This window comes from Varroa jacobsoni, unplaced genomic scaffold (assembly GCF_002532875.2).
Source record: "Varroa jacobsoni isolate VJ856 unplaced genomic scaffold, vjacob_1.0 scaffold_610, whole genome shotgun sequence".
In the NCBI taxonomy this organism is placed as follows: Eukaryota; Metazoa; Arthropoda; class Arachnida; order Mesostigmata; family Varroidae; genus Varroa; species Varroa jacobsoni.
The window spans coordinates 86,387-102,297 of record NW_019213512.1 but is presented as its reverse complement, the minus strand read 5'-3'; the positions used below and the strand labels follow the sequence as shown (position 1 = coordinate 102,297).

The window sequence follows — 15,911 nt, the reverse complement described above, 5'->3', positions numbered from 1 at the left end:
TCAACATCTAACAACTAAATAGGGATAGTCACGCGTTTCGGTGTATACATGAACCTTCAGCGCCTGCTTGCATCAGTTGAAATTGAAACGATTTATACGACGACGCCGTTTTTTAGCAGCCCAAATATTAGGGTCGTAGATGTTTATCTAATTAGACACAATTGCACTTGCAACATTTGTAGTGTTGAAGTTGTAAATGTCAATAAGCCAACCATGTTCCGTGTAGGAAATCTCATTTACCTAGCCATATGACTATATCGTCAATCTATATAGGGTCGACGAGTTCCTCAAGATCAATCCAATACTGACGTAAAAACGAAGCTATAACATTGCAAGTTATCATGGAAAACGTAAGTATCAAATTGAGTATTCCTATGAGATTGCATAGTACATAGGCAATGTGTTTGTGTGTGTGTTTCATATAAATAAAGTAGCCGTAGTTAAAGCGACAAGGTCCCTTTCGGCACTTTTCTTTCGGAACGAACACTCCAGTGTCTTCGTATACGAACGCCAGCGTTCGCCTGTGCCCCAGCTAATACATAGCCTAGAATATATACAGAGAAATTCACATACACACTATTTTCGATTCTGAAGATGTCTGTCTAAGGGCCCCAGTGATCGGAGAAATCATCGACAGATAAGGCTTTTACTAACCAAGTGACAGACGTCAGTTGTTCGAAGGCCTTCCGGCCGCGTTTATCGTTCTCGTAGCCTTAACTTTTGTCCCATTCACAAATCAGGAAAATGAAACAATTAAATATGCCCGCTCTATTGAACAGTGACTGGCGTGCGACTGAGGCAGTCTATGTTGTTACACGTTAGTGAACCTCTCGTGATTTGAAGACACTAGATCTTCTATTCCATCGCGGTGGGCAGAAATATATTTAAAGGGATCAGTGCCTCTGACCTTGCAGTGCGCCGGTTGCAACAGATTTTCGGATTTCTTTCAACACCTGTCGTGCATCTTAGCAAAACAGGCGGCCATTGTACTAATTGCGGACTAAGCGTATTCAATAGCCTAACTTGAGAAGGCATGAAATGCTTTCAACTGGTCGTTGTAATGCTCTGCGAAAAACTGCTGCCTTATTTCAGATTCGAAACGATACGGTTCTGATCAGTAGGTTAGTATTAAGGTGCTCGCCAAGATGGCGCGGTGCATCACAGCATTCTGGGGTCGAATTATACAATATATAAGCCGAGAATAAATACAGCACTCTTAGAACGGAGTATATTTACCAATTGAAGGAAATGGCATTTTCGGCAACTTTGGTTTTGACAGCCTTAATCGACGAAGCTTAATAGGTTCGGCATTTCATACGTCTACAATTGAAAATGACGGACGTGGCTCAGCGTTAGGGCAACGCTAAACAACAAGGAGTCTTAGGGGAAGTCATATCCTCGGGCAGCTAGCGCTTGATGAAGCTTGTTAAATAGGTGATTTCGGTTTACTGGCAGTCTCAGAAAGAAGTCTTAGCAGTTGCTTGTAGTACCTATTACAAGCACCTGCTAGTATTGAATTGAATGTCGTTTTTCACTGGCCTGTTCTAGAACTGAGGATTCATAGAAGTCCTATCGGAACGAAAAGCATCCTACAGCGCTCTTCCTAACTACACCAAGGTAGCTTGTAAATTCCTTGTTTCAAAAAGCACAATTTGTGTAGCTCCTGGCAATTTTTCAAGTACAACAGTGGTGAAAAGTAGATCAACTTTTTGTATTTTACAACGTCACGCTTTATTCCATTAACTCATTATTGCATTGGCGATCTGTCCGGTATAGTCAAAAAAAGCACGACGACCGAAATCTCCCAAATCGAAAACATCGAAGGCCACAAAAGCCGGTAAGCGTCCGAAAACTATGCAACCGAAGGGCGGAGGTACCCGGAAGAGTCAAGCACAAAAGGTATGTCCAACTTAATTGTGGAGACGATAGGACATTCGGCAAGTTGGCTAGTATTCCCTCCCTATTTGATCGCCTGCAGGAAATCTGAATGAAAAACGCGATAGATGATAATTTAGGACGTGAATATTCAGTTTTGCTCTATTTAATAAAGTGTTTTTTACAAGACTAAAGAAAATTCGGTGTAAGGCAGCCATCCAGGTTGCGCGCCTTTGCCGCATAAACCTTTTCTTAGATACTTGCCCGTCAAAGACGATAGCAAACAATATGCAACCTATCCTAGCTCTGTTTTGTCTGATTAAAGCCATTGAAGGCGACCGACAGTACAATCGTTGATAACGGCTTATTATTTTCCCTATACAGAGCCGTGCTGCGTCGCGAATGGTACGTGCTACAATTCCATTAAAACTGTATGGAGGTTCAACGTTGAGGACAAGTATTTCTCGCTAACATGTGACACGATCGTTCTACTTCGCCAGCAGTTATACAGCCTAACAATAAGGAGAATTGCAATTGAACCTTAACTTTTTTTTTTTGTAACTGTTCTAACTAATAGTGAAGGAACTGTATTGTGGAATACCTAATTACTTTCCATTTGGGTATTGCAGAGCGTGGCTGGCAGAAGAAAGGTACGTAAAATAGATAAATAACACAATTGTTATTAAAATAACTGGAAAATAAACCGAGATGCAGATGTCGTTCGCCGAAACGTATATCGTTAGAAAAGTCTTACGAACTCAAAATTAAGACGAACCAGGAAGGTCTCGTTAATGCTGTTGCACTGTAAAAGTGAACATTTTGCTGGTATGACATATGTCACAACTCTTAAAAAAGAATCTTTCTGGGAACTAATGGGCCTGTTTTCGAATGTTTCAGAGTGTAATTGGCCAAAAAAAGGTTTGTATTAACGAGTATAGTCTTTTATTATTAGTAATAAGATCTGTGTGAGTAGGGGCGGAACTTTAGTCACAGTTGTCTTATCTGATGGTCTGGCTCATCCACCCAACAAACTAAGCTTTTGTACAATTAAACCATTATAACTCTTGTCACTTGTGACTATAGCTAGAGATGAAAACTTTCAATTCAGTCTTGCGCACTTCCAAGGTGGATTTTTAAAAATAGACTATAAACAGCTAACAAAAAATGAAGCTTCGTGAGAGTGTCCGTCGCAAACAACAGACGGTGTCCGCGTACCGAAAATGTGTTAAAAATGTAAATATACAAAAAGGGGAGAACTTTTTCATTCATTCGTTATTAATTTGAACAGTAGCGCCTAGTAGATGAACCAGCGTGTAGCAGTTTGTTGTTGGTCTCGTGTTGAACTGGTCTGCGTCGCCCAGGTCTGCGTCGCCCAGGTCTACGTCGCCCAGCTTCAGCCCAATAAATCACACAATTGTGCACAACACCGCGAGTAATCAACACCTTGCTTCATTCATTCATTCATGTCGTAAAAATGATGGTTGTTAAGAGGCAATGCTTGCGATTGATGGAAGAAAAGTACACACAGGAAAACGATGAAAATAGATACGTCGGAATACCAGCCGGCCATAAAGCTTACAAAATACATTTTCTGTTTGTATCATTTCTAGAGCGTGGGAGCTCGAAAGGTATGTTACTTGAACTATATGGTTGTGATGGTAGTGCATAGAACGCTTAACCCACTTAAGACCCATTTTTGGCGGTCAATAACGGGCAAAGCTATCAATAATAGTTCATTAATTTTAGATCGGATTGATTTTACCGCGATCGTCGTGCTCATATTATCGTTTACTTAGTATCCTACCGATGGCCATTGATTTATCTGCATTACATTCTTTGGTAGCCTTTATTGGTAATACAAATGATATATCACTGGATTTGTTAATTATCGCTTTAACGACAAGTTTGACTGAACAACTCGTATAGGAAACTTATGCGCAATCATTCAAAACTTCTGTTCGCCATAGATAATGTGTCTCAATCCATTTAGCTCGATATCGGGGAGTAGTGCATCCGTTCGCACACATCTCAAACATTAGGCTGTGATTGCAGGTGTATTTGGCCATAGGTGGCCACAAGCCATAAGGTTGTGTCCACGGACGGAAAGTGTTCTTACCTATCACTCGGGTTAATCAGGCAGTGCTTTCGTGTTAGAACATCTCAATTAAACAAAAGTGGGCCTGAGTTTCACACGATGTAGAGACTTTCGACGTGGAACCTCTTGCTAGTGTATAAAGAGCAGCTGGGGTCAGGCTTGGGTGGTAAGACACGGATCTCTCTCGCAAAGAGATTTATCAAGCTAGTATAGTTTATAACCGCTGTACGTTTTGTTCCAGCAGAGAGAGTCACTTTTTGCCTCATTTAAAGATACGACCGTTGAGGAAGGCGCTGAATGCGGGTCACCCAGCGACGAGCGACATATGCTGAACTCAAACCGTCTAATCATATCGTTAGCTGTTTTGGCAGTATCGATCTTGTTCGCGTGGCTTCATTCAAGCATCATGTTCGATCGATATAAAAGAATGAAACGAATTCACTAGCTCACTTGTGTTGTTTCAACGTCTATCGCCAACTGGCCTGCTTGCAGCAATGGACCGGGGGTTGCTTATGAACTGGGTGTTAACAACACAGGGGTTGCAAAATCCCAGAGAAGAGATGAGGAGCCTTCGTTGATTCAACGTACGTACCAACGCATGCGCGTAGTCCGAATAGACAGACGAATTGGGCCGGAAATCGGCTTTCAACCAATAAAATTGTAAGGTATCTAAATTTGCTCAATGATATCGATGAGAAGTCATCACTATTTTATGTATTAATAAGACTGTGCAAAAATCAGGCCTTTGCCGCTTTATTTTCAGTTGTTAAGGTTATGGTTATGGCACATAGTTAAATTAAAAAATAAACGTTTTTTAAATTTTTTTTTATCGCAAACATCAAACGCCCAATACGAGAACAAGCCTCATTAGATCGCAGTATGGTAACTGCTCTACTGATTACAACGTAATAAGATCAAAAACCGCTATGAAGACTTCATTTCAATTAGCTCATTGCTCACTTGTGCGCTCACATTTAATAAATAACACACATTCTAGACATGGTATGAACTCTGGGTTGGAGGCGTTCGCGTTCTCTGCTTAAGGCAAATTTTGCTTTAAGCACAGACTTCACGGTGATACGTCGTACTGAAAATATAAAGCCCTTCTCATTGGTATTATTAAATAGACATACTCCAGACGTTGGCTAGTCTAACTAACGCATAAAACAGGCTTACTGGGTTTCAAGTTCGTGTGAAACCCTAAGCTTCGAGTATACTGAGGGACGCTCGGATGAAGTGCTTGTTTAAGCATCTCTCGTCGGGGAAACACAAAACATAGGCGACAGATATTGTAAATCAAATGGCCGCTGGAGTCAAGACGGAAACTTTCACCTTTAGAACCGTTTGTTTGCGAGACACGAAATTGAATTGATTGTTAGTAATTGACGAAATAACGTGGATTCGGAGAACTGCGTTTTTGGGAAGAAAAACATTAGTACGGAGTAATCGGGCTAATTCTGCAGATCTGTATATACTGGCGGGTTGCGACCGCATGGCAAAATATACACTGGAAAAAAACAACAGGAGTTAACGCCCGCGTTGCGACGACGTCGTTCAATTGTACGAAATTGTATAAAATTGTGACAAGTGATAAACCGTACAGATAAGTGAAGATAGGTGAACTAAGATTGCAGTGGAAATCGTGAACTATATGCACACGTGGGAAACTACGACTCAGGGACGTCCTGCGATGTAGGTTGAACAATTTTAAGATAGGAAAAACGGTGGTAGGCATGTTACCCCAACTTGGAGCTGGAGCTTCTTCTAGCTAACTCTAGTAGACATTGTGTGTCGAAAGATTTACAAGCGTCGATTCTTTCGAGCTTTGTAGTAATAAGCCCTGTATTTAAGTTAGTCAAGGACTAAGGACAGTAAGTAGTAGCAAGTTACGATAGTTCTATTGAATGCAGTTTCTACTATCGCAGCTATCGGAAACTCGAAAGGCACAAGCAAGCCCGCCATCTCGAGCTGGTTTTCCGGAAGCCCTGCTATAAACTAGGAATGTAATTGCCGGTGTAAAAAGTAACTCCTCAGTATTATAGAACTTAAGGTAGGCAGTACGCAATGGTAAATCACGTATTCCTTGTTATACTGATCAAGGCCAATTGCCGGTAACGATAATTAATAGCATCTTGTCATTTGCTAACAGAATTACTTCAATTGTTTCGTGGAAGAGACAATCGTCCAACAATGTAACTATTTTCAAGTTTTCTAATTTTACAAAGCAAAGCGGTGAGATTACGAGTTCTTGGCAAATTTTAGTGGGCGTGATCTTCTCATCCGGTTTACCAAAGCTTCACAGCTACAAAGAGAAACTGAAACGAGCCTGTGATAAACCCTGTGACTGGAGCCATAATCAAGTTCAATAAAGGCTATGTCAACTAAAAGTGAAGATTGTCACTGTTGCACATAGAAAATCCTTCTGTCAACTTCCCAAAACGGATTACCCTTCACTATACAGCTAAAAATACATTTGAGTAATTATACTACATAGAGGATCTCGATTAACAGAATGTCCAATATAAGCGGGTTAAAAGTTGAACTTTTTTTTATAAATGGATACCCCAAATCACTCAAAAGATTAGTTCTTCGGTGGGTTATGGTCCGTCGGTAAAAATAGCTTTTGACCAATTCCATGCAAAGCGATTCGCTTTCAAGGTGCTCTTTCCATTGGTTAGTTTCACAGTGAAGCTCACAAATACGGAAGCACAAAAGCAAGGCTTGATGTTCAAGATAACCTTAGTTTACAGTCAACAACGGTGAACAAGTCCATATGTGAGGCTTTTTATACCGTATAATGGCTGTATCCTCATAACGAGCAGGGGTGGAGGGTGCGGGAAGGACTCGGCAGCGTTAATTTCAGTAGCCCCACATTTCTACAACCTTAACGTCATCCCAGTAGCGGCATATGGAATCTATGTAATATTGCAAAACCTGAACACAAAAAGCTAAATCGATTCCATCCTTGTAGGAACTTTGAAACACGCATTAGTTTTCAACCGTTCGAGCAGTGTTGTCTTCATGCAATAGCAACTAATTAAAATAACACAGGAACAACAAAGGATTATATGCGGAAAAACTAATTACACAGTATACGGTCTGTGGTTTTCCTCACGTGCTATGTACTACCATGGGCTTTCTCGAAATCAATTAATCCTGCGATAGGTACGATCCCCCGCCTTCCGTCACCTAGCCCGATGGCGAAAGTATGAGGACATAGTGGAGTTGTGTGAAATGTTTTAACAGAAATCGTACGCAATACTACTGCTATCACAATGTACAGTTATATGATCACAACCGTCACATATATCTGTGTTTGTAAATCCTTGGAGAACTAACAACACAAATGAGTGTTATTTGTGATGTGGAGAACATGTGATTACATCCAGTTTGACAACAAAACAACACATGAATGACTATCAACGAAAGCACAATAATCGGCCATCGAAGAAGTCAGCAATGGGGCGATATTGAAAAAAACTATGGACGTGACTTGATGAAATAGAGTTTGTAACGATAGGACGATAACTATCGGTGTCTACAGAAAACAGCATCATGTTTATCTCTATCCGAGATATAAACATGATACTTGAACACCAATACATTATAGAAGCTATAGAAGCCTATTATTGAACGCGGATACAAGAGTGCCCAAGCGTAAGTTTTCGCAGCATTGTAAAAGTAAAATGATGAACATATGTATGGTGTATATTATATATATCATATATATGTATATATATATATATATATGTAATATACACCATACATATATACCATCTCGCATGGCCCCCTGTCAATACGGACGATTCAGCTGGCTTTTGAACACGATACTCGACTGTTTAACTCTTGCTAGGAATCAGTAATTAATCATTATATTGAGGTGATTCTAAATTATAAAGGTCTAGGTAGAAAAATGTAACTATGGTAAAATAAATTCCGGCAGACGGAAACGGCTTAAGAAATCGTCACGTCAAGTTTCCAGAAATATTTGATTGAAAAAAAGCCCCGGCGCATTTTTATTGAATAGAAGACACAATATTCTTTATTACAGTAACAATAAGGAAATATTTTGTAAGAAATAAAAAGTTGTATATTAGTTTTGTATGCTGTGTCGCCTGAGACTTCGTCACATTTTGGGTCTTTTATTAACATCAAATATAAAACCATGAGGGTGGCTTCTTAATGCACGGAAAAGGTGAGGAGAACCTGTAAACGCAGGACCTGATGAGTGTGGAGGATGCAATGAAATCTTGCATTCAAAGTACAAGGGGACAGCTCCGACGACGTTCAGGTGTGGCGTCGTTGCCTGAAGTGAGCTCGTCTCTCGGGTTCCTTTTTTTAAATAGCATAATTGATTTGATATAACTAAGCTAAATAATGTGTCGGTCAATTCTAGTTCATAGAAAATAATTCTGAGTTAATCAGGCCCTCGCAGTGCCACCAAACGCAAAGCACGTCGCTTGTTCGATCAAGATCAACCAGATCTTCATCGAACAAGCGACGTTTGTCTTGGCTTCTCTATTGGAGCCACCCATTTCGATACCACAGCAAGTAAGACACCGCTCCTCCACATGATTCTTTGCAAAAATGAATCATTGTGGCATCGATGCCGCTCGATTTTAAAATAAAATATATAATATAATATAATAATAATAATATATAATAAAAGATAAAATTTTGAAGTGCCGTAATTCCTTGGCGGAGATTCATGGGGTACTCAAGTACCAAGTGTTTGTGTGAACTCCGGGCACTCAAAATAATCAACGACGGTCAGAAGACTACAGTCTATCTTCTCGGCTAATTCCCGAATTACTTGTTGGCCGTCTTTTTTGACAAGTGCTTTCACGCGATTGTCATCAAACTCAAATGGTCGACCAGAACAAGGGCATCTTCTAAGTGTCAGATGCTATTTTCAACATGCCTAAACACTCGTAAGTAGCCTTTTTAGCTATAGCGTCATTATAGTACATGAAACAAGTCTCTAGTTTTTTTTTTCGCAGCGTTTTGGTTCCGACGAAATGCGTAGGGCAGAAGATGTTGACAACGTACATTTTTGAGTTCTTCTAGGTTGAATTGTACTCACAACACAATAAAGTTAAACGGTACTGATAAAGCAGGAAAAGCGTCTTCGAGCGCTGTATCGAAAGTAAACAAGTCAGCGAAAGTACGAACGAGACATTTTTTGAAAAAAAAACGAAAGTGTAGAATTAAAAGCTGAAGCTTCATCTCTTATATAGGAAACTTTGAAGTTAGGCTTAGTGAAAATCTTTGCAGCAAAATCGGTTGAAACGCAGTGCTAAATTACGCCCTGTCGGTCTTAGGTATTACTCCTAGTGGACGATACGAAACGCCCAAAACCCAGGCAATTCAGTAAATGTTACGCGTAGTTTGGTTAAAAGGATACATCTCACTGAATTTTTGGACAAATTTTAGACTGATGTTCAAGGTTTAATGCATAAGTGATTGAGGGTACAATTAGACTTCCATCAAGACTAAACAAGTACAAAATATATAGACGTATGAACGTGGGTATTTTGCACACAGCGCTCGCTGACGTTTGCTTAAATTCAGTCGCGTTTTATACCTTGTATTGTGAGTACTGACTTAAGCCGTGCCGAGAACTGTTGTAGCTGACTATTTAATTTAAGAAGATATTATTTTGAGTGGTGTGCATGCAACGCGTTATCGGAGAAGCCGTTATGTAATGTAGCTCAGAAAAGTCTCTAAACATATATTTCCACCATAATTTTTCATTAAATCTGTCCGATAATAGTTTCGAAAAATTTAAACGCAGCTTAACACGTGGATATGGCAAAATACATTGTCGAATGCGCCCTTGAGGCCAGTTAAAGCCACAACTACGACATCTTGTTAACATTTCATTTCTAATGCTACATTTTCTGCCTAAACCATTTACCATTTCATACTACATTCATCATCCAATAGACAATAATTTTGTTGCGCAAGTAATTCCAGCGACATGTGGTCCTCGCACGACGCTACCTGGGTATCCAATAGTGAAAAGTGTACAGATGTCACTGCGATAGCGTAGTGAATAAAGCGTTTGCCCGCTGATCTAAGAGAACGGTGATAATTTAAATTCGAATCCGGACGTAGACGTTTTATTTGTTATTCCATGCTAAAAGACAGCATTTTGATGAAATCCAGGTAGGCGTAGTCAGGTGTACTGTAAAACGGCTGAATGGACTCCTGCATATAAATAGCGTATGTACGGAAGTTGAATTTACTAACATTATATTGGTATATACTGAGATCTACTCAGGTCATTATCGATTCCTTTTCGATCGCAATTTAGGAAATTGGAAACTTCTCTTATACTAACTTAGCATCATAACTTCTCTCTTTCCCTTGGCCAACCGAACTATGACGGAGTCACGTAAAAGTACAGTTGAAGTTCGGTTTGTCATAAATAGGCGCCACCGTTATCCCTTCTGTTATCGAATGTATCGTTTGCCTCCACAACTTTCTGTTTGAAAATCTGAGTTTTTTTGCGTGCGACTTTACGGAGCGACAGGTGATCTTTGTAACTAGATGTTGGAATTACTATGAAAAAAATAGGGCTGAATTATATCAGAGCAAATGTCTAGTAAAGGACATCATCTGCAGCTAAGAGTGAATTGTTTCTTTTCAAAATTGACATGTAATTATTTGGAATGACGTATTCATATTATTTGAGTAGAAATAGACTCCCCTTTCAGTTTCTAGGGAATTCTCTAAGCGAAAAAAAAATATTATACAAGGAAAATTGCTATAACTTACCTCCAACAGGATTCTTGCATAATAGCAATATTCATTCAAGTTCTGCTTTCAAGTAGAATTATTTATTTCAACATCTAACCGCCTTGTTTTTAACTTCATAACAACTACTGACATTCATAGAAATTGGTGAGGTTCGTTACGACGGAACTAAGAGCCAAATGTTTCAAAGCTGCCATTGCAACCAACGTCAGGTGATGGATGAGATCTACGTCCTCACGGCTCTAGTGCGACAGATTTTCCACACAAAAATAAAAGCATCTTTTGTCGAATTGTACAGATCGAACCGTTGTCATAGTGAAGCTAATTCAGCCGCTGCCATTAAGTGCAATACGTACTTCATCTAAACGATACACATATATGTTCACCCGCGTATTTCATGTTGCTCGTAGTTATTGCGAGATGTAACTTACATTATTCATTACATGGTCATATTAGTCATAAAGTTTATCTATTTATGCTTATAAAGTATGCAATAAATCACACTAAAATCAAACCCAATTCTTAAGTAATTTGTTCTTTCAAAATTGACTTCTCCATACAATTGTTAATTTTTTTTGGATTTAAAGTTGTATACCATCGATACTATTTAGTTGATCTTTTAAGTGTATTTTTTCGAGTTTTTTTTTTTATGGAAAAATTAAATTGTACATACAAGAAAAACATGTTTCTTCTGCCCATTTCCGCTAGACTACACAGACATTCCGAGTAGACTACACAAACTAATGTGGGATTTTTTTCTTTTTCTTCAGTTATGGCACAGACCTTTCGAAGGGCCTAACCAAAGTTTAGCTAGTAATGTTAATTATGTCGTCCAGATTGCGACTTTTTTGCCTCCTCATGCATTTTTCATGCCCATTTTGGCTTAGTTAGCACCCGGGTATTTTGTAGTATGGCCCATTTAATTAGGTCAGTTTACCTTGCTTAAAGGCAAGGTGTCTTCATTAAGTTCATCATCCATTGTTAATGCAGTTTTCCATGAATAAGCATGATCATCACGAACTCGAACTGCGTTCTTGAGTACGTCTGAAATATAATGTCACAACCATTATTTTATTGAAATATCGCTATTTATAATCCTTAGTTAGGCACATTGTCATGTCCTTAGTGTTACGAGAACGAGGAAATACCGCCATGTAATCATTAACAGTGAAAGGTGCTAGCGCAACAGTAAAACCACCATCCCTAGTTCATGCCGCTGCAACAACTTCGTATCCCGATATTCTTACGGAGCCTTTAGATTTCCATTACTATTCATATCAACATCCATAATGTCATCAGCTTCCTGCGAAACCTAATAGCTAGTCATTCGAATAAGGGTTGCTAAAAAGAAAAATAGAAAGGAAAAAGAAAAAGGAACGAGCTTGTTCAACCTCAACGTCGGATGCTGATGCGTCCTACCGACCATGCGATACGAAGGAGGCCAAATAGTAACCACAAACGGTACAACGATTCACCGAATTTGTCAATCTCACAGTCAATTTGTTTCCGGACTTCTATACGTCACATATAGAATGCTGCTCCATCACCACGGAGCGCAGCATTTGTGTTCCATCGATGGATAGGAAGGGTATGGGACGACGCTGAGGCCAAGCTAAATGAGCGAGCAGCGGCAAGCAAATCGAAGAAATCGGTAATATTGGAAAAAAAAGAACACACTACAGCTTCGGCGAACGACGCCAACGAAATACGACGGCTTGTAAAAAACGTAGGGAAAGTATAGGCAACCAACCGACCGACCCGTCATTATACTAATATCACGCTTACGGACCACTACACTGACTTGTCACCTTGGTCGAGCCATTCAATTGTATAGTTACACTGATTGAGACATCATTGGACGTAATTTGCTCAATGATTCGGCTGCAGCTGTGGCCTGCTATGGCCTGGAGTCTGCGGCCGCAGCAGGCCACAGCTGAAAAAGATGCTACTTGTCGTCGCTTTCCCTCAGTTCGCTTTATTCTCCTCCCCCGTATTTTAACATCTGTACACAGGTGCAACATTCAGTATTCGGAGGCACGCCCGTCCTAGAATGAGTCCTTCGTTTAGATAACTTAGCTGTGTTTTGTAACGGATGCCGAGACACTCGCCGCAAGCTGGTCAATTAGCTTGGTTTCTAATAGTGCTACAGGCGTTCGTGGTGGATAAGGCATGCAGTTATAAGCGCAGGGAAGCAGAAGACCTTCGTAGATAATCAGTTACACACTAGAGGGGAAGAGGAACAGAAGGATTAGATTATAGGAAGGAATCTTGTCATTAGCATTATTATTATTATGTGTACGGCGTCGATTATAATTCCTCTCGGCATGGCCCGCTAATGCTCACTGATTATGACGGTGATGATGATGATGATTACTACCTTTTACTGTTCTAAAATTATTTTTGTTAAACGACCCTTGCAGTCGCGAAAGTTCATTGTTATCTTGTAGATTTTTTCTCTGTTATCTGCCTGTTTTGCTATCGATGAGGCTGATGGCTTAATCAGTGTGGCCAGCGGCCCAGATCGACGTGTAAACGATTCTATTAAGCGAGGAAGTGCGTAAGGGTCGTGTAAAAACAAGAATATGAAATAGAGTATCGACGAGAAGAGCCGTCATATAAGCGTCATCGATACCGCCATCATTTTCGAACTCAATCTCATCAACGTGAGAAGCATCTTTTTCTAAAGCATCATGTAATCGCTTTGAAGCGTATTGATGGCAATCACGAAATTGTACGAGTTGAAGAGTGTATAGCAGAAGCACAAATATGTTGGCCCACTAGTAAGACAACGGTAAGTGGCGCTGCTGTCGTATTTCGAAATTGAACCCTCTTATCATGAGGAAACGTGCTACCGATTAATTACTGACGCGGCTGACTGCGGCCTTCCTGGGTACGTCGAGACGACTTTCAGTATGCAGGAGACGTGAATGATGCGACTATGAGAACTGGAAAATAGTAAGAAGAACGAATGTAATTTAATAGGATGCGTGCTCGGGAATATTAAACACGGCGTAATGTCTTTATGGACATGAGCGAATCTGATTTGGGTTATGTGTATGTGTGTTTGGTATAAATCTACTACCGGGTCAAGTATGCTATTGACCATATAGATATAGGGTCTTCAAGAAAATGAATTCAATATAGCTTAACATCGTTTTAGGAAAGCATTTAGAAATGAAGCGCGTAACGCCCTCCTTTTCAGAGAAATCTGTCCCGATCATTCGATTGCAAGGCTTTGTCTCCTGGACACCGGCTGAAAACCAACCGCCTTCAGCAACGCTCGATTGAAGTACTTCAAGCATCTAATGATCGTTACGTATCTACATGCAGTTTTCTGCCTAAAAATGACATACATTGCCCTCAATAATTCTGATTATCATAAGTACCCAGCGTCATGTTTTGTTCTTCAATCGACTCGTATTCTCTAAACGACACTTTTTGAATGAACACACTCAGAGACACGCCTATGCCATTTAAAGTAACCATATGTAGCCATCATAGCTGTGGTGTCCCTATGAATATATCTATTGTATTCAGCAGACGGCTCGGTCCTGTTTCACGCCTACCATGAAACAACGGCCTTTGTGTCGTGCCATTTGAAAAGCATCTCCGTTCGGCCAGATCACTTATTCGGTTGCGCGTTTATTTCTTCGTTATATTGCGGACTCGCTTAGCAAAGGTGCCAATATTACGCAGCTCCCTCTTGTGGTCGTTTGTTCATCAGTTGCATTCGTCTGCGTTACCTGGAAAAAATAACATGACACTAGACGCTCAATGGAAAACATCCCACTAAACATTTCGTCGCATGTTACTGACTGGTAGTGCGGCGACGTCACCCGCTCCGATCTTTCCGTGAGCGCCGGGTGAAGCTATAGAGAAACGGGCGACAGACCGTCTTTCTGCAAAGGATCATTCGTCTTTTGTTCTTCGGAGAATGAGCAAACGGTTCTGCGTTGGGTCTATCTGCGCGTATGGCTCAATTACTGTTTAAAGTGGAGCTAGAACAGACCCGTTCCAGAAGCATTGGTAGTAGTAATATAATCCAACTAGAGTGCTCTGTATCGTGTGGTGGAACACCTCTGCCGCCAGCTTCGCAGAATTGACACACTCTAATAACACCTAAAATAAGAACATAACAAGGTGCCAGTATTAGTACGAGCTTGAAAAGAAAATTCCCGCTGTTTTTGTAACCACTTTCATTTATTACACGACGCTGTTACAAGCGAATTTGGCGGAATTCGAAACTGAATTACTTTTGAACTAGTCCGGGCAGAACGATGATCTTCCAACGCGTTAGAGATACTCTCTTGTCTTTTTACATACCTACCCCAGCAGTCTAGCAATTTCTGGAGAGCTATATACCAAACATTTACATCCCTATACGTAACTTTTTTACTTGTGGATTCTCGAAGTATATCAATAGCGAAATATGCCAGTTGCCCCTTTTTAGAGCATGGAATGCCCTGTAATCACGTAGACGTAATCGGAAGAACAAGCGAGTTGGATATACCTTCACTCGACTCAGGAAGTGATTAACAGACAGCGACGAGATTTGTAGTAATCATTAAGTATCCAGACTTCGTGTCTCCGATTGCCATGGCAACGGTCCGTGAGTCTTTTGAGGTATTCAAGATAGCGGATTGGATTCGTTGTTTTATTTTCGATGAGTATCTCATGATTGTAGATGCCCCTGGATATCCTCTATAAGTATTAGCATCACCTTATGCCCGGACCTACTCGACATTTGCACCAAATTCAATCTCTCTCCTAAGCGATGTCATTTTCTCACATGGTCCCTCTCAGGCTGGCGGTGAAGGTCGAATCGCGCGCAGCCTATGGTAACTGTGTGCTCCAAGCGGCTTTTTGTTGACTAAAATTGCATCCGGAATACATCTAACGCGTTGCTAGCTATTCTTAAGCAAGCTAACGAATAATCCACCTCTTATTTAGTTCGTGCATTTTCAGTGTTCGATCTTTAGTTTGGTAACAGGTTGCATCTGAAATATTTGTTTTGGTCCGCGGGGTTATTATCTCTGCTTTCGTAAAAGCCTCTGAGTGCAGAAATGGTACCTGTGTACTTCGGGTTCTGACATCTGGCTACCTTTCAGCGCTCCAATATCCGTTCTTGAAACGTTTCCAGCATTCATGTACTGTGCTTTTACTGAAGACAACCGTCTTTGAC

General features: G+C 40.4%; 1 protein-coding gene and 1 long non-coding RNA gene across 5 annotated transcripts; one reads left to right on the top strand and one right to left on the bottom strand.

Annotated features, from left to right (window-relative positions):
* Positions 1 to 40: 40 nt before the first annotated feature.
* LOC111261895 (uncharacterized) lies at positions 41 to 4,656 on the top strand. Of its 2 annotated transcripts, none has more exons than XM_022835740.2 (7): positions 41 to 350; positions 1,777 to 1,899; positions 2,260 to 2,280; positions 2,505 to 2,525; positions 2,773 to 2,793; positions 3,486 to 3,503; positions 4,212 to 4,656. In XM_022835740.2, exons 1-7 carry the CDS (start codon positions 342 to 344, stop codon positions 4,413 to 4,415), a joined length of 417 nt encoding a protein of 138 aa, XP_022691475.1. In that variant the 5' UTR covers positions 41 to 341; the 3' UTR covers positions 4,416 to 4,656. The 2 variants fall into 2 exon arrangements, with proteins under 2 accessions (XP_022691475.1, XP_022691476.1); XM_022835741.2 differs by having other exon boundaries at positions 50 to 350; positions 4,215 to 4,656.
* Positions 4,657 to 10,790: 6,134 nt separating this feature from the next.
* On the bottom strand, positions 10,791 to 14,844 carry LOC111261898 (uncharacterized). Of its 3 annotated transcripts, none has more exons than XR_015311728.1 (4): positions 14,546 to 14,844; positions 14,296 to 14,472; positions 13,582 to 13,674; positions 10,791 to 11,773 (listed from the first exon to the last, which is right to left on the bottom strand). It is a non-coding gene; the product is annotated as an uncharacterized LOC111261898 (long non-coding RNA). The 3 variants fall into 3 exon arrangements; XR_015311729.1 differs by having other exon boundaries at positions 14,739 to 14,844; XR_002681272.2 differs by having other exon boundaries at positions 13,597 to 13,674; positions 14,296 to 14,844.
* Between the last annotated feature and the right edge of the window lie 1,067 nt (positions 14,845 to 15,911).

Bases quoted from the DNA above. Each gene is read 5' to 3' on its own strand.
- LOC111261895 (XM_022835740.2), top strand. The intron at 2,281-2,504 runs GTACGTGCTACA...TGGGTATTGCAG, and splicing joins GCCGTGCTGCGTCGCGAATG to AGCGTGGCTGGCAGAAGAAA. The intron at 2,526-2,772 runs GTACGTAAAATA...CGAATGTTTCAG, and splicing joins GCGTGGCTGGCAGAAGAAAG to AGTGTAATTGGCCAAAAAAA.